Consider the following 15858-nt stretch of genomic DNA (forward strand, 5'->3'; position numbering starts at 1 on the left):
TAATAAATTTTTATTGAAAAATTTCAATAAATATTCTTTTTATTGAAAATTTTAGATAAATTTATCTTTTTATTGAAAATTTTTTATAAATTTTGCTTTTTATATTGAATTTTTGATAAAATTTGTTACAAATTGTGAAAATTTGTAGAAAATTTCCGAAAAGATGTATATAGAAAAATTTAGATACATTTTCTGCTTTAATTTAAAATTTTCGATTTTCTTTGTATTGAAAATTTTAGATAAATTTATATTTTATTGAAAATTTTTTATAAATTTTGCTTTCTATATAAAATTTTGGATAAAATTTGTTACAAATTTGTTAAAATTTGTAGAAATTTAAAAAAAATTATATTTTTATAGAAAATTTCGATAAACTTTCTACTTTTATAAAAAAAAAATTAGATACATTTTCTGCTTTCATTTAAAATTTAAATTTCTGCTTTAAATTTAAATTTTCTACTCTAATACAAAATTTTGATAAATTTTCTACATTCGAATTTTCGATTAAAAAATGTATGTAATTTTTTAATCGAAAATTTTTGATAATTTTGTTTTTACTAATAATTTTAGATAAATTGCCTAATTTATAGACAATTTTCGATAAAGTTTCTTTTCTATAGACTCTTTTTTATATTTTTTTAATTTTGATAAATTTTCTTTTTGTAGAAAATTTTCGACAAATTTGCTTTGTAGAAAACTTTGGATAAATTTTCTTTTCGTAGAAATTTTTCGGTAAAATTTCTTTTTATAAACATTTTTTTGATAAATTTTCTTAATAATATCAAACATTTTTATTCTACCCATTGTTCTATTAAATTTCAAACAAATTGACTTATTATTAAAAAAGACAATACATTTTTTATACATAGAAAATTCCAAATTTTCTATTAAATTTTAAACAAATTCAATTACTATTAAAAAAGTCCACAGAAAAATTTCTCAATAATTTACATTCTCAAAAAATGTTTCAGCATAAATATTATAAACTGTTTTTATTAACAAATTATTAATATTTATGAAAAAGTTTTTAAATGTCATGAATTATTAAATTACTACTATTTTATTAAACATAATCTTAAAGCTTTGACTTAAAGTATTTAAAATTTATTTTTTTTTTTTTGACACTTTGTTAAAAAATGTTTAAAAATTTTCTTCATGATTTTTATGTTAAAATTGATGAAATGTTGGCGTAATTTTTGGAATTTTATGAAGAGTGTATGTTTAACTACTTATGTTGATGTTTTCTTGTTTAATAATTGGTTTTTCAACATTTTTTTTTAATTGTTTATTATACAAAATTCGCTAACAAATTCACACATTTTATGAATTTTTTATATTTAACAAAAATCATGTTCGATTCATATATATTATTACAAAATTCATTCTGTGTTTTTAATAAATTTTCAATTAATTCTGATGAAAATTTTTTAGTTTCTAATTCACTTTTTAACTTTTTTCAATAAGTAGAAATCTTATGCACAAACAAAGCTAATTGTCCCAACTAGGGTTAAATAAAAAACCGGTAAAACAAATACTACCATCTGGCAGCACCTAACAAAACACGAAAAATTAAACGTCAACAAAATGATTAAACAATAGTGAAAAAAGAAGAAAAATATGTTTTTTGCTTTTGTGAAAAAAACATCGTCGGCGCATTGAAGAACAAACCTCAGAGAAGACAACAAATAATAAATTGGAAACAATTTTATTTAGTGACTGTAATTACATCGAGTATAAATATAATTAAAACTAAAGCTCTTTTTGTGTGCTATTTATTTTCATTAAAAAGGAAAACAACCAAAGATAGTAAGTAGTTAAAAATAGTAAATTAATTTATAGAAAACTTGTTTTAAGAACAAAGTGTACTTTTGTTACAAGTAAAAAAAAAACACATTTCCGCGTGTTTAAAAAGCGTTATCATTGCGGTCGGTGGTTTACCTCGATTTGGAAACTTTAGAAGAAAAAAACAAACCTCAACCTTTAAGAATTCTATCTATTACAATTTAACTGTGTTACTAATATTTTAATCAATATCTTATTATTAATTGTAAAAGATAAACAGATTTATCAAACAATTCCCAACAACAATGGCTCAACAACCTGTTGCTTTATTAACCCGCAAGGAGACTTTCAGTGCTTGCCATCGTTTACACAGGTAAATTAATACAATTTTTACATAAAAATTTTAATTTCTTCTTAATTGCGTGTTATAGGAAAAAGAAATCTTATAGCTTTTTTATTGTTGTTTGTTATTAATAAATTTGTTCGAAGAAAAAAAGCTTCCCTTTCACTTTCATATTTGTTTATTTATTTTTTTTTTGTTTTACTGATAAATTGATTATTTTTTCATATTTTCTTTGTTTGCAGTAAACATTTAAGTGATGCTGAAAATGCTGAAATCTACGGTAAATGCAATAATCCCAATGGCCATGGACACAACTATACGGGTGAGTGAACTTATTAACTTATTAATTTACACTTTGTCTCCAGAAAGAATCATAGAGATTGTATTAAAAAAAATATGTCTATAACTGATACAGTAAATATTGTTGAAATATAAAATTAGGACAACTTTTTAAGATCAAAGATCGAACACTTTTTATTATTATCAAGTATTTAAAAAATAATGAGTAAAAAAGAATTTATGCGCTGTTTTGCCATAGTGGCAGTCAGAGCAAATAAATTCTGCTTATGTGGTGGGAATTTTAGATGTTTTGTTTGTTTTTCTTTAAGGTTCTGGCATCAATACTTAGAGATTATAAAAAAAGATGTCAGTTAATAATTATTTAATGTTTTAGACAAAGTAAAACTGAATTAAGCCTCTAATAAGTTATAGATTTGTAAACATGCGGGTTCTAAATAACTTAAAATTTAGTTTTAACCCTCATTTCTTCAAAAATACTTTAAAATTAAGCATGTTGCTTTAATTATATTCACAGTATTTATATTATTTTTACCTTTTTTACAAACTAGGTATAATTTATTATAGTTGTTGTACGTCATAAATGTATTTGTTAAGCTCTGAATATTAAAAACTAACACCGATCTATTAACTGTTAAATGAATTAATTCTGTTACAAATAGTGGTTTATGTCTTGGCTAAACAGTCAAATAGTACTTCACACAGGCAGAAATAATTGAAAGTTTTAAATAGTACTAACATTAGCTTCTAAAGTATTAAACATATTTTCTCATAGACTTAGACTAGACTAAACTAAAGAATATACTGTTTAATAGACTATACACAAAACTATAGACTAGAATATAGTCTACACTATAGACTACACTATAGATTACACTATATACTAGAATATACCAATAGACTAGAATATAAACTTAGACTAGAATATAGCCATAGACTAGACTGTAGACTACACTATAGACAGGACTATAGACTAAACTATAGACTGAACTATAGACTAGATTATTGATTTGTGTATACACTAGATTATAGACTAGAATATAGACTAGAGTATAGACTAGAGTATAGACTAGGCTATAGACTAGACTATAGACTAGACTATAGACTAGACTATAGACAAGACTATAGACTAGACTATAGACTACACTATAGATTACACTATATACTAGAATATAGACATAGACTAGATAATAGACTTAGACTAGAATTTAGACAGAGACTAGACTGTAGAATAGACTATGGACTTAGACTAGAATATAGACATAGACTAGACTGTAGACTAGACAATAGACAGGACTATAGACTAGACTATAGACAGGACTATAGACTAGACTATAGACTAGACTATAGACTAGACTATAGACTAGACTATAGACTAGATTATAGATTAGTGTATACACTAGATTATAGACTAGAATATAGACTATACTATAGACTAGACTATAGACTACACTATAGATTACACTATATACTAGAATATAGACATAGACTAGAATATAGGCTTAGACTAGAATATAGACAGAGACTAGACTGTAGACTAGACTATAGACAGAACTATAGACTAGACTATAGACTAGACTAAAGACTAGACTATAGACTAGACTATAGATTAGACTATAGACTAGACTATAGACTAGACTATAGACTAGATTATATACTAGACTATATACTAGACTATAGACTAGATTATAGACTGGACTAAAGACTAGATTATAGAATAGTGTATACACTAGATTATAGACTAGAATATAGACTATACTATATACTAGACTATAGACTAGAGTATAGGCTAGACTATAGACTAGACTATAGACTAGACTATAGACTAGACTATAGACTAGAATATAGTCTACACTATAGACTACACTGTAGATTACACTATATACTAGAATATAGGCATAGACTAGAATATAGACTTAGATTAGAATATAGACATAGACTAGACTGTAGACTATACTATAAACAGAACTATAGACTAGACTATAGACTAGACTAAAGACTAGACTATAGACTAGACTAAAGACTAGACTATAGACTAGACTATAGACTAGACTATAGACTAGACTATAGACTAGACTATAGACTAGACTATATACTAGACTATAGACTAGACTATAGACTAGACTATAGACTAGACTATAGACTAGACTATAGACTAGACTATAGACTAGACTATAGACTAGACTATAGACTAGACTATAGACTAGACTATAGACTAGACTATAGACTAGACTATAGACTAGACCATAGACTAGACTATAGACTAGACTATTGACTAGATTATAGACTAGAATATAGACTGGACTATAGACTAGACTATAGGCTAGACTATGGACTAGACTATAGAATAGACTATAGACTAGACTATAGAATAGACTATAGACTAGACTATAGAATAGACTATAGACTAGACTATAGTCTAGTTTATAGTCTAGTCTATAGACTAGACTATAGACTAGACTATAGACTAGACTATATACTAGACTATAGACTAGACTATAGACTAGACTATAGACTAGACAATAGACTAGACTATAGACTAGACAATAGACTAGACTATAGACTAGACTATAGACTATACTATAGACAAGACTATAGACTAGACTATAGACTAGACTATAGACTAGACTATAGACTAGACTATAGACTAGACTATAGACTAGACTAGTCTATAGACAAGACTATTGACTAGGCTATAGACTAGACCATAGACTAGACTATATACTACAACAATCTATGTAGTAGACTATTTCACGTATTCTACTGAATGCCAGGACATAACAATACCTTCTTAACATTACTGTTGTTTTATTTCATTATGTTCATATTAAGAAAAACACACAGTTCTAGGATTTAGCTAAAAATAAGTGTTAATTTTTCAATACTTTTATTTCATGGATAATTTATTTTGTTCTATCTCTGGTAGATGATTTTAATGTTACTTTAAATGTACTTTGTTGTTTATTTTTTGGGAATAACATTTGGATTTATACCTAGCTTTTGCATATGAAAACAACATGCTGTTGGTAGTATTAATGCTATAGTCTGGGATTAACAGGAGGATTAACCATGTTGTTTAAACATAGCTAAAGAAAACTATTAAGCAAATGGGAATACAAAAAAAAAACTTATTTTAAGAGAAAAGTAAATAGAATAGAGATTATTGAATTTCCTTACTAGCTAATTGCACATATTTTACAAAGAAACCTTTTTCAAATTCATATTTAAATGTTTTCATAAATATGAATTTATATGAATTTTTAGTTGAAGTAACTGTACGAGGTCCCATAGACATACGTACCGGTATGATAATGAATATAACAGATCTTAAATTGGCCATGGATGGTGTTATTTTCAAGCAATTAGATCATAAAAACTTAGACAAAGATGTGGAATATTTTAAAGATGTGGTAAGTAGGAAAAAGTTAATAATGTTATTAATAATTATTATTTGTTTTTTATTTCTTTTATTTTTCCAGCCTAGTACAACAGAAAATTTAACCGTATTCATATGGGAGAATGTACGTCAGGCGCTTAAGCGACCCGAACTCTTGTTTGAGGTGAAAATTTATGAAACTGATAAAAATTCGGTTACCTATCGTGGACCTTATATACAAAATGGTCAATATTTTAGTAATAAACGTTCACCTAAAACTAGTTGCAATAATATTTCTTCTGATTCTGATTAAATATTAAGGATAAAGAAATATAAAATCTATTGATATTGGATTTTTTTTTCTTTAACATTTTGTTGATATTATATTGATATACAGGACTATTAAACAGCTATATTTACTTACATACATACACACATACTTACATACGTTTTTGAATTAGATAAAAACAAAATAAAAACATTGTGATTGTTTTGTTATAAAATGTTTTTTATAATAATTTTTATTTTATTTAATTTTTTTTAAATCTGCACTTTTTATTAATTAGTTTTTTGCTATTTCTTTTTAAATATAAATTAAACATTTTTATAATAATTTTAAACAATTTTAAGAAAATTTGCTTAAGTTTTTTTTTGCTTTTTTTTCAAGATTTAAATAAGAATTTAAAAAGTTTTTGTTTATTAAGTTATTTTAACACTTTATTTTGAAACTTTTTTATATTTTAATATTTTTCTAAATTATTAAAATTATATGTTCTTTTCTACTTTTAAATTCTTATTTATTTATATTTCTAAATAATAATTGTTTCTTTTAATTTTTAATACTTATTTGAATTTACGTACAAATTTTATATTTGGCTTTTATAAAATTAATTTAAAGCTATTTTTTTTTAATAAAAAAACAAAAATATTTTACTACTAAGTATTTCTAAATTGTTTGTGTTTTTGTATTTAGTATATATTTTTATTTAAAAAAAAATCAATAAAACGGCACATAATTCCATTTACTTTTTGTCTAAAATTAAATATATTTAAAGTGTTTTATTTGGTTTTCGTTAGAGAGCATCGTTCAACAGTCTAGTCAGTTAAATTTATTTTTATAATTTTTATATAATACTATAATATAGAAAAATTGTGTTTTTTTTAGTTTAGCTCATTTTTTAAATAAATTATTATATTCGTTTTAGCAAGTCGGATAAAATGTATTTTTATTTAGCTCATTGTACCAATTACAACCTTTTGAAATAATTTTAATTTTGTTATGTTATTTTAGCTAAAAACTATTTTTTTAATTATTATTTGTTTTTTTTTTGTTATTAAAGGAAGTTTTGGGGATTTTTCTTTAGAATATTTACTTATTTTGGATTTATATATAAACTTATATGTAGATGATGATAGAACAAGTAGAGTGTTAAAAAAAACGACAGTAAGAACATATTCTATTACAACAAGTAAAAGTTCTATATTCGGCTGTGTCGGATCTTATATACCCTTCAACATGATGTGTTAAAGAACAGTTTGTACTGACTGTTTAATTACAAAAATCAAAAAAATACCAATTGCAAAACGGTAGGGTACCAAAAAGTCCCCTTTTATGGGTTCTCACTTAATCCGGACTTTACATCCTAATTTTTATGTTTCTAAGATCAATATTATAGAAATTTCAAAAAGTACCTTTTGTAGAAAGAAAAAGTACCAAAAAGTCTATTTTTATAGGTTCTTACCTAGTCAAGGCCCTACATGCTAAAACTCAAGTTTCTAGGTTCAATATTATAAAAAAATCAAAAAGTATCTTTTGCAGAACGAAAAAGTACCAAAAAGTACCTTTTTATAGGTTCTTACCTAGTCAAGGCCCTACATGCTAAATTTCATGTTTCTAAGTTCAATATTATAGAAAATTTAAAAAGTACCTTTTGTAGAACAAAAAAGTACTAAAAAATCCCCTTTTATGTGTTCTAACCTAATCCAGGCTCTACATAATTAATTTCATGTTCCTAGGCTTAATATTATAGAAAATTCAAAAAGTACTTTTGTAAAACGAAAAAGTACCAAAAAGTTCCTTTTCATGTGTTCCCGCCTAATCCGGGCTCTACATCCTAATTTTCATTTTTCTCGGTTCAATAATATAGAAAATTCAAAAAGTACCTTTTGTAGAACGCAAAAGTACCAAAAAGTCCCTTTTTTATAGGTTCTTGCCTAGTCAAGGCCCTATATGATAAATTTCATGTTTTTAAGTTCAATATTATAGAAAATTCAAAAAGTACCTTTTGTAGAACGAAAAAGTACCAAAAAGTCTCTTTTTCTAGGTTCTTACCTAGTAAAGGCCCTACATTTTAAATTTCATGTTTCTATGTTCAATATTATAGGAAAATTCAAAAAGTACCTCTTGTAGATCGAAAAAGTACCAACAAGTACCAAAAGTTACTTGTTCTGACCGAATCCGGGATCTACATAATTAATTTCATGTTTTTAGGCTTAATTTATAGACAATTCAAAAAGGACCTTTTGTAGAACGAAAAAGTACCAAAAAGTCCCCATTTATGTGTTCTCGCCTAATACGGACTCTACATACTTAATTTCATGTTTCTAAGTTCAATATTACAGAAATTTCAAAAAGTACCTTTTGTAGAACGAAAAAGTACCAAAAAGTCCCCTTTTTCATTTTTCTAGGTTCAATATTATACAGAATTCAAAAAGTACCTTTTGAAATATGAAAAAGTTCCCTTTTATGGCTTCTAATTTAACTTAATTTCATGTTTCTAGCCAATAACAACACACTAGTGCTGCTCTCGCTCTGCTACTCTTTGTTTTGCTGCTCTCGCTCTCATTTGTTTTATAAACAAAAAAGTACAATAACAAAAATTTACCGTATTTTGTTTTTTTTTTTGCAATTTCTGTTTGAGCATGAATAAAAAATCTAATTTTTTTATGAAATTTTCAGAGGTTGTCTTGGATTTTTGCTCATATCTTCGTTATGGGCCGATTTCACTGATTTTACTTACGAAGGTGAAGGGTATACAAAAAATACTATTTGAAAAACAAAACAAGTGCCAGAAAGTTCATTTTTGTAGATTTTCATTAATTTTTTTTTTTTTGATGTCAGATTTGTCTTCAGTACAAAAGAGTGCCTTAGTTTCTGGGTCAAACATTTTTTTAACAAATTACATATATTGAAAATTCCGACTTTATACTTTTTTAACCAAATACTTCCTGTATAGAACACTTTATTAAATTTTTATTTAAACTATATTGACTTGTGATACAGTTCTGATTTATAAAATAAGAAAAAAAAAATACTTATTATGATCATAAGATGATAATACGTAATAATAATGCTCATATTCTTAGTGTTTAACATTTTTCGTAATTATTAAAATTAATTACAAAGAAATTGTTAAAAATAAATAATAAAAATTACGTCTACAATACGATCAGTTGAAGAAATCTTTGGTATTAGTAATTGGAAAAGTATTTATGACTATATATTTAAATATGTATATAGTATATATGTACATACATATGTATGTATATAAATTGGTCCCCTGCGACAAAAAGTTATTGGTCTTGGATATTTTGCCATAATTGTGCAAATTATTTATAAAGTCAAATAATAGAACTAAATATATAAAGAATTTAATTTATTTTTAAAAAATTTCAATTTAATTTTATATATTTTCTTATAATTTTGTATTATTTTAAAGTATGTAACTCCAACAAAGTAAAAAACAACAATAACAAATAAACACAAGTCGCATTTTTGCATTTATGCACTTTATCACTGACACATGTCACACATGCACACACACAATAGACGCTGTATTACCCAAAAATTAAACCACAACTGTATTACCTACCCCAAAGCATTAAAAGCTGTGTTACCCATAAACAAATACAAGCAGTATATCGTTGTTGTTGTTGTTTTTTAATACTTTTATTTATAATTTCTTATTTGCATGTTTCTCTAACACAACTTAAAAACAACAACAAATAAACATATTATTTCTTGTTTAAGCAACATTTTTGCATCGACTTGTATCACTAACACATGTCACACATGTACGCACAGCTGAAGCTGTTTTACCGTTTAATAAAACGACAACTGTATTACCTACACCAAAACCCTAAAAACTGTTTTAACCATAAACAAATACAAACTGTATAACGGTTTTGTCTTTAAGCTTTCTTTTTATATCCTTCACCTTCGTCATTCCGTTTATAATTTCTACAATATAATTTTCCGACCCTATAAAGTATATATATTTTGGATTCTTATAGATAGCGGAGTCAATTAAGCCATGTCCGCCTGTCTGTCCGTCTGTCTGTTGAAATCAGTTTTTAGAGGTCCCCAGATATCGGCGAGATCCGAATCTTCAATAATTCAGTTAGACATGCTTTCAAGAAGATCGCTATTTAAAATCAGCAAAATCGGTCTATAAATAACGGAGATATGAGCAAAAATCCGAGACAACATCTGAAAATTTCATCAAAAAGCCACATTTTTTCATGCTTTGTTAAAAAAGCAACAGCAACACTGTGAATTGGATAAAGATGTACATGTGCGTCCGGAGATGAATTTGGTTTTATTCAGCTGTGTATTTTTTTGTATGTTTTGATGTTGTTCCGTTCTCACGAAGGTATGTGGGTATAACAAGAACAAGAAGATAAAGCAGTTTCACGGTGGTATTACAGTACAACGGTTAATATTTCTTTCTGCTACAGTTTATATTTGTTTGTGTGTATGTTATGTGTGACATGTGTGCAGAGATACAAAATAAATAAAAACATGTTTTTCAAAACATACTTGGTGAAGGGTATATAAGATTCGGCACAGCCGAATATAGAAATATTACTTGTTTAATTTGTTAACGTATTTTCAGAGGTTGTCCAAGTATCTTGGAAGTGATGTTATTCCGAAAATGACATTTGATGTTGTTTAAAATCTCTTATCAACCCAACCTAACTTGATAATTTATTGATCGATTGATTTCAACAAATATATAGACAGGCAGACAGACGTAGATGCCTTAATCGACTTCGCTATCTAAAGGGAACCAGAATATATGTATATAAGTACGAACACAACTATATGGGATCGGAAAATTACAAATTTCTTGTAAAAACATTTTAAAAATTCTTTATAAAATGTAATAACCTTTTGACCTTCTGGAAAAAAATTTTATTTTTATTAATATATGAAATTTATAAAATTTCTATTTGTTTAACAAATTGCCAATTGATTAAAACACATCCCAGCAACATGTTTATAATACAAATTACACTATTTCGACCAATTTATCTACATATACATAATGTATGATGTATATCATACTAATATAAATAATATTAAGCAATTATTTAGATTATAATATATTTTCTTTAAACTATTTTATAGATTTTTAATAAAACCCTAATATAATTCAATCCTACTTATATTTTATTAGTTTTATATAAAAAACAATTGTGCAACATGTTTTTATATCACTTTTTAAGTTAATAATGATTTTTGGACAAATTACTTTCAACAATTAACAAAAATACTTCTAAACGAAGTTAGAAGTTTTTATATATATTTTTTTTCAACACCAACAATATCCCTACGTTCGTTTATTTTTCTATATAAATCGAAGTATTGGATTTCCTGAATGTTTTGTATCACTTGTTTATAATTTAAACTATTTCTACATTAAAAATTGTTTAAATACTATTTTTAAAATCCTTACCCGGATTTCGTATACTTATGAATGGTATGCCCAATTCAAAATCATTAACAGGCCAATATTTAAGTAGAGGTCGTCTTTGTGGTAATTCATTTTCCACATAGAAATAGGCATAAACCACTAGTACCGTGTATGCTGCTATAAAGATAAATACATGCCAAAAACCATGTAGGTATGGAAAACTTATCGAAGACCAAACATCACAGAACATACGATCATTAATCCAACAGATGACCGCTATCAGCCAAACTGCAGTGGATCGTAGACCTAAACGATAGACACGTTGATCTTGAACTCTGAAAGGTAGGAAAGAAAATCATGGAAAATCATTAAAATATTTAAATATGCCAGTAATTACAGAATGTTTAAATAATATGGTTATTAAACAAATAAAGCGATTAACTAACAATGAGAACAATGAAATACGACTATACCCTACACCACTGGTATTAAATATTACCTTGAGTCCGATGTTCTTAAGGAATTTATGGATGAAAAACTAATCTATTACTTAAAAGACGACAAACAGAGTCAAACATTCCTCTTTAAATTTTATTTATAAATACTAGTCTTTAGACTATATACCAGACTATAGACTAGACTATAGACTAGAATATAGACTAGACTATAGACTAGATTATAAACTAGACTATAGACTATAGTCTAGTCTACAGTCTAGTCTATAGTCTAGTCTATAGTCTAGTCTATAGTCTAGTCTATAGTCTAGTCTATAGTCTAGTCTATAGACTAGGCTATAGACTAGACTATAGACTAGACTATAGACTAGACTATAGACTAGACTATAGACTAGACTATAGACTAGACTATAGACTAGACTAGACTATAGACTAGACTATATATAGATTATATACTAAAATAGACGCTAGACTAAAACCGAGAAATTTCGGTAATATAATTAAACAAAAAAAGATACAACAAAGCTTTAATACTTCTCGTTATACATTAAAAATATTTCGGACCTTTCAACAGTTTATTATGTACAAAGTCGGCTCAGCCGACTGTTGAACTCTTATTTTCTGTATTTTCTATAGGTTGTGGATGATTAATAGAACCCTCTATTTAAATTTCCATTCTTTCTAATTTCGATCATGCATTTTTAATTTTATCTAAAGTTTAGTTAGTCAAAATATATATAATTAATTATTTATGACGCCATTGGAATGACAAAGTTTATTGCACCTGAATCCGAAGCTGTCAATTGATAAAAAACTTATATATCATAAATTGTGTTTAACATTTTCATTGTTTAAATAAAAGCGTACTTTGCTGAAATGCTTACATATAGATATACATACATAAGTACATATGTATGTATATAGAATGATTAATAACGAATTTTTATATGTTTAAAACACCACCCTGGTTCTCTGTTAAATATACAAAACAAAGGTATTTTCTATGATAAATAAATATTTACAAAAAATTTTATTAATATTTCTTATTTTTTAACAAATACGAAAATTATAGATAAAACTTTTGAAAGATATTATATTTGCACAGGTACAATAAAAGTCACGTTCATAAAATTGTACCTTTGTACGATCAATATCTCACGACATGTTTAAGTTTCGAAAGACCCATCAAACAAACCTTGTCTAGTCTTTTCTATAGTCTAGTCTATAATCTAGTCCATAGTCTAGTCTATAGTCTAGTCTATAGTCTTTTCTATAGTCTAGTCTATAATCAAGTCTATAGTCTAGTATATAGTACAGTCTATAGTATAGTCTATAGTCCAGTCTATAGTCTAGTCTGTAGTCTAGTCTATAGTCTAGTCTATAGTCTAGTCTATACTCTAGTCTAGTCTATAGTCTAGTCTATACTCTAGTCTATAGTCTAGTCTATAGTCTAGTAAATACTTTAGTCTATAGTCTAGTCTATAGTCTAGTAAATACTTTAGTCTATAGTCTAGTCTATACTCTTGTCTATAGTCTAGTCTATAGTCTAGTCTATAGTCTAGTCTATAATCTAGTCTATAGTCTAGTCTATAGTCTAATCTATAGTCTAGTCTATAGTCTAGTCTATAGTCTAGTCTATAGTCTAGTCTATAGTCTAGTCTATAGTCTAGTCTATAGTCTAGTCTATAGTCTAGTCTATAGTCTAGTCAATAGTCTTGTCTATAGTCTAGCCTTTAGTCTAGCCTTTAGTCTAGTCAATAGTCTAGCCTTTAGTCTAGTCAATAGTCTAGCCTTTAGTCTAGTCTATAGTGTAGTCTATAGTCTAGTCAATAGTCTAGTCTATAGTCTAGTTTATAGTCTAGTCTTTAGTCTAGTCTATAGTCTAGTCTACAGTCTAGTCTATTGTCTTATCTATAGTCTAGTCTATAGTCTAGTCTATAGTCTATTCTTAGTCTAGTCTATAGTCTATTCTTAGTCTAGCCTATAGTCTACTCTATAGTCTAGTTTATAGTCTAGTCTATAGTGTAGTCTATAGTCTAGTCTATAGTCAAGTCTATTGTCTTGTCTGTATTGTGGTCTATAGTCTAGTCTGTATTGTACTCTATAGTCTATTCCATAGTCTAGTCTTTTCAAATTTTTTCAAAATTATGATCAGCAGATTTATTTAAGATTTATGTGAACCATAGATAAAAAATAGTTTCCGAGAGGGATTTGTTATTGAAATTATTTATACAGTTTTTAGTCGGTAATATTATGTTTAAATGAGAACCGCATCATTGACAACATTGACTAAGAATAAGTTTTTAATATTTTAATTCAGTGTTTATTTTTTAAAATAAGGGCTATATAAATAGACAGTTTAAACTTACTTACCTGTTATTTTTACAAAATCTTGGAAAATATTTCATAGGGCAAAATAAAGAATATGCAGCCATAAATACCCATAATATGGCCAATTCATCCAATAATTGACCGATGAGACTTAAAGTAGCATGAAAATACATAGAACTAAGACCAACAATTATAAGTAGAGCCCAAAGTACATGAATGCCTTGCGTAACGAAACGTCCATATTCTTTGAATAGATACATTAATACCGGCGGCAATAATAAAAACAGAAAATTACTTATCTATAAAAAAGGAGAAAGAAAGCGAAAAGAAAGAAATATAACAGAGATAAAACCACAACTGTAAAATATTAAAAAAAGAAACGTCCAAAGTTTAAATAATTTTTTTTCCAAAATTAAAAATATATAGTACTTGATTTGAATTGTTTAGTTAGCTAGTAAGTGCATATGTTATATTTTAAAAGTTAAAGATTAAAAACAAATTATTTAGAATTTATTATTATTGTTATTTATGTTAAATCTTATCAACAAATGTTAAAACTATTACTAGCTACTGTTAGACATACATATGAACATGTATACTTAATACTAAAACTAATACATACATATATAATTATAATCAATTAAAAAAAATTCATATTATATAAATTAAATATTTTATTTAAAAATATTTTTGCTAAAGGAAAATAATTTTTCTAAAATGCCTTTAAAAATATTAACTACTTATACGAATTTATCAATGGTTTATAGAAAAATTGTCTCATAAACCTTTGATAAATTGTTATGTCTAGTCTAGTCTATAGTGTAGTCTATAGTGTAGTCTATAGTCTCTTCTATAGTCTAGTCTATTGTCTAGTCTATAGTCTATTCTATAGTCTAGTCTATAGTCTAGTCTATAGTCTAGTCTATAGTCTAGTCTATAGTCTAGTCTATAGTCTAGTCTATAGTCTAGTCTATAGTCTAGTCTATAGTCTAGTCTATAGTCTAGTCTATAGTCTAGTCTATAGTCTAGTCTATAGTCTAGTCTATAGTCTAGGTCTATAGTCTAGTCTATAGTCTAGTCTATAGTCTAGTCTATAGTCTAGTCTATAGTCTAGTCTATAGTCTAGTCTATAGTCTAGTCTATAGTCTAGTCTATAGTCTAGTCTATAGTCTAGTCTATAGTCTAGTCTATAGTCTAGTCTATAGTCTAGTCTATAGTCTAGTCTATAGTCTAGTCTATAGTCTAGTCTATAGTCTAGTCTATAGTCTAGTCTATAGTCTAGTCTATAGTCTAGTCTATAGTCTAGTCTATAGTCTAGTCTATAGTCTAGTCTATAGTCTAGTCTATAGAGTCTAGTCTATAGTCTAGTCTATAGTCTAGTCTATAGTCTAGTCTATAGTCTAGTCTATAGTCTAGTCTATAGTCTAGTCTATAGTCTAGTCTATAGTCTAGTCTATAGTCTAGTCTATAGTCTAGTCTATAGTCTAGTCTATAGTCTAGTCTATATAGTCTAGTCTATAGTCTAGTCTATAGTCTAGTCTATAGTCTAGTCTATAGTCTAGTCTATAGTCTAGTCTA

The 15858-nt window shown here is 26.6% G+C and overlaps 2 protein-coding genes across 2 annotated transcripts in view; one reads left to right on the forward strand and one right to left on the reverse strand.

Annotated features, from left to right (window-relative positions):
* Window positions 1-1637: 1637 nt before the first annotated feature.
* Window positions 1638-6237, forward strand: LOC111683867 (6-pyruvoyl tetrahydrobiopterin synthase). The gene is made up of 5 exons (XM_046952879.1): window positions 1638-1806; window positions 2055-2155; window positions 2368-2447; window positions 5687-5832; window positions 5902-6237. Exons 2-5 carry the CDS (start codon window positions 2088-2090, stop codon window positions 6109-6111), a joined length of 504 nt encoding a protein of 167 aa, XP_046808835.1. The 5' UTR covers window positions 1638-1806; window positions 2055-2087; the 3' UTR covers window positions 6112-6237.
* A 4374-nt stretch (window positions 6238-10611) lies between these two features.
* The window catches only part of LOC111681020 (alkaline ceramidase), a 10743-nt gene continuing 5496 nt past the window's right edge, over window positions 10612-15858 (reverse strand). The window contains exons 2-3 of the mRNA XM_046945081.1: window positions 14323-14579; window positions 10612-11829 (exon numbers count right to left, since the gene is read on the reverse strand). Of these exons, the coding sequence (XP_046801037.1) occupies window positions 11511-11829; window positions 14323-14579 (576 nt within the window). The 3' untranslated portion in view covers window positions 10612-11510. The remainder of the gene's footprint in view (window positions 11830-14322; window positions 14580-15858) is intronic.

The sequence above is a fragment of the Lucilia cuprina genome, chromosome 2, assembly GCF_022045245.1.
Source record: "Lucilia cuprina isolate Lc7/37 chromosome 2, ASM2204524v1, whole genome shotgun sequence".
NCBI lineage: Eukaryota > Metazoa > Arthropoda > Insecta > Diptera > Calliphoridae > Lucilia > Lucilia cuprina.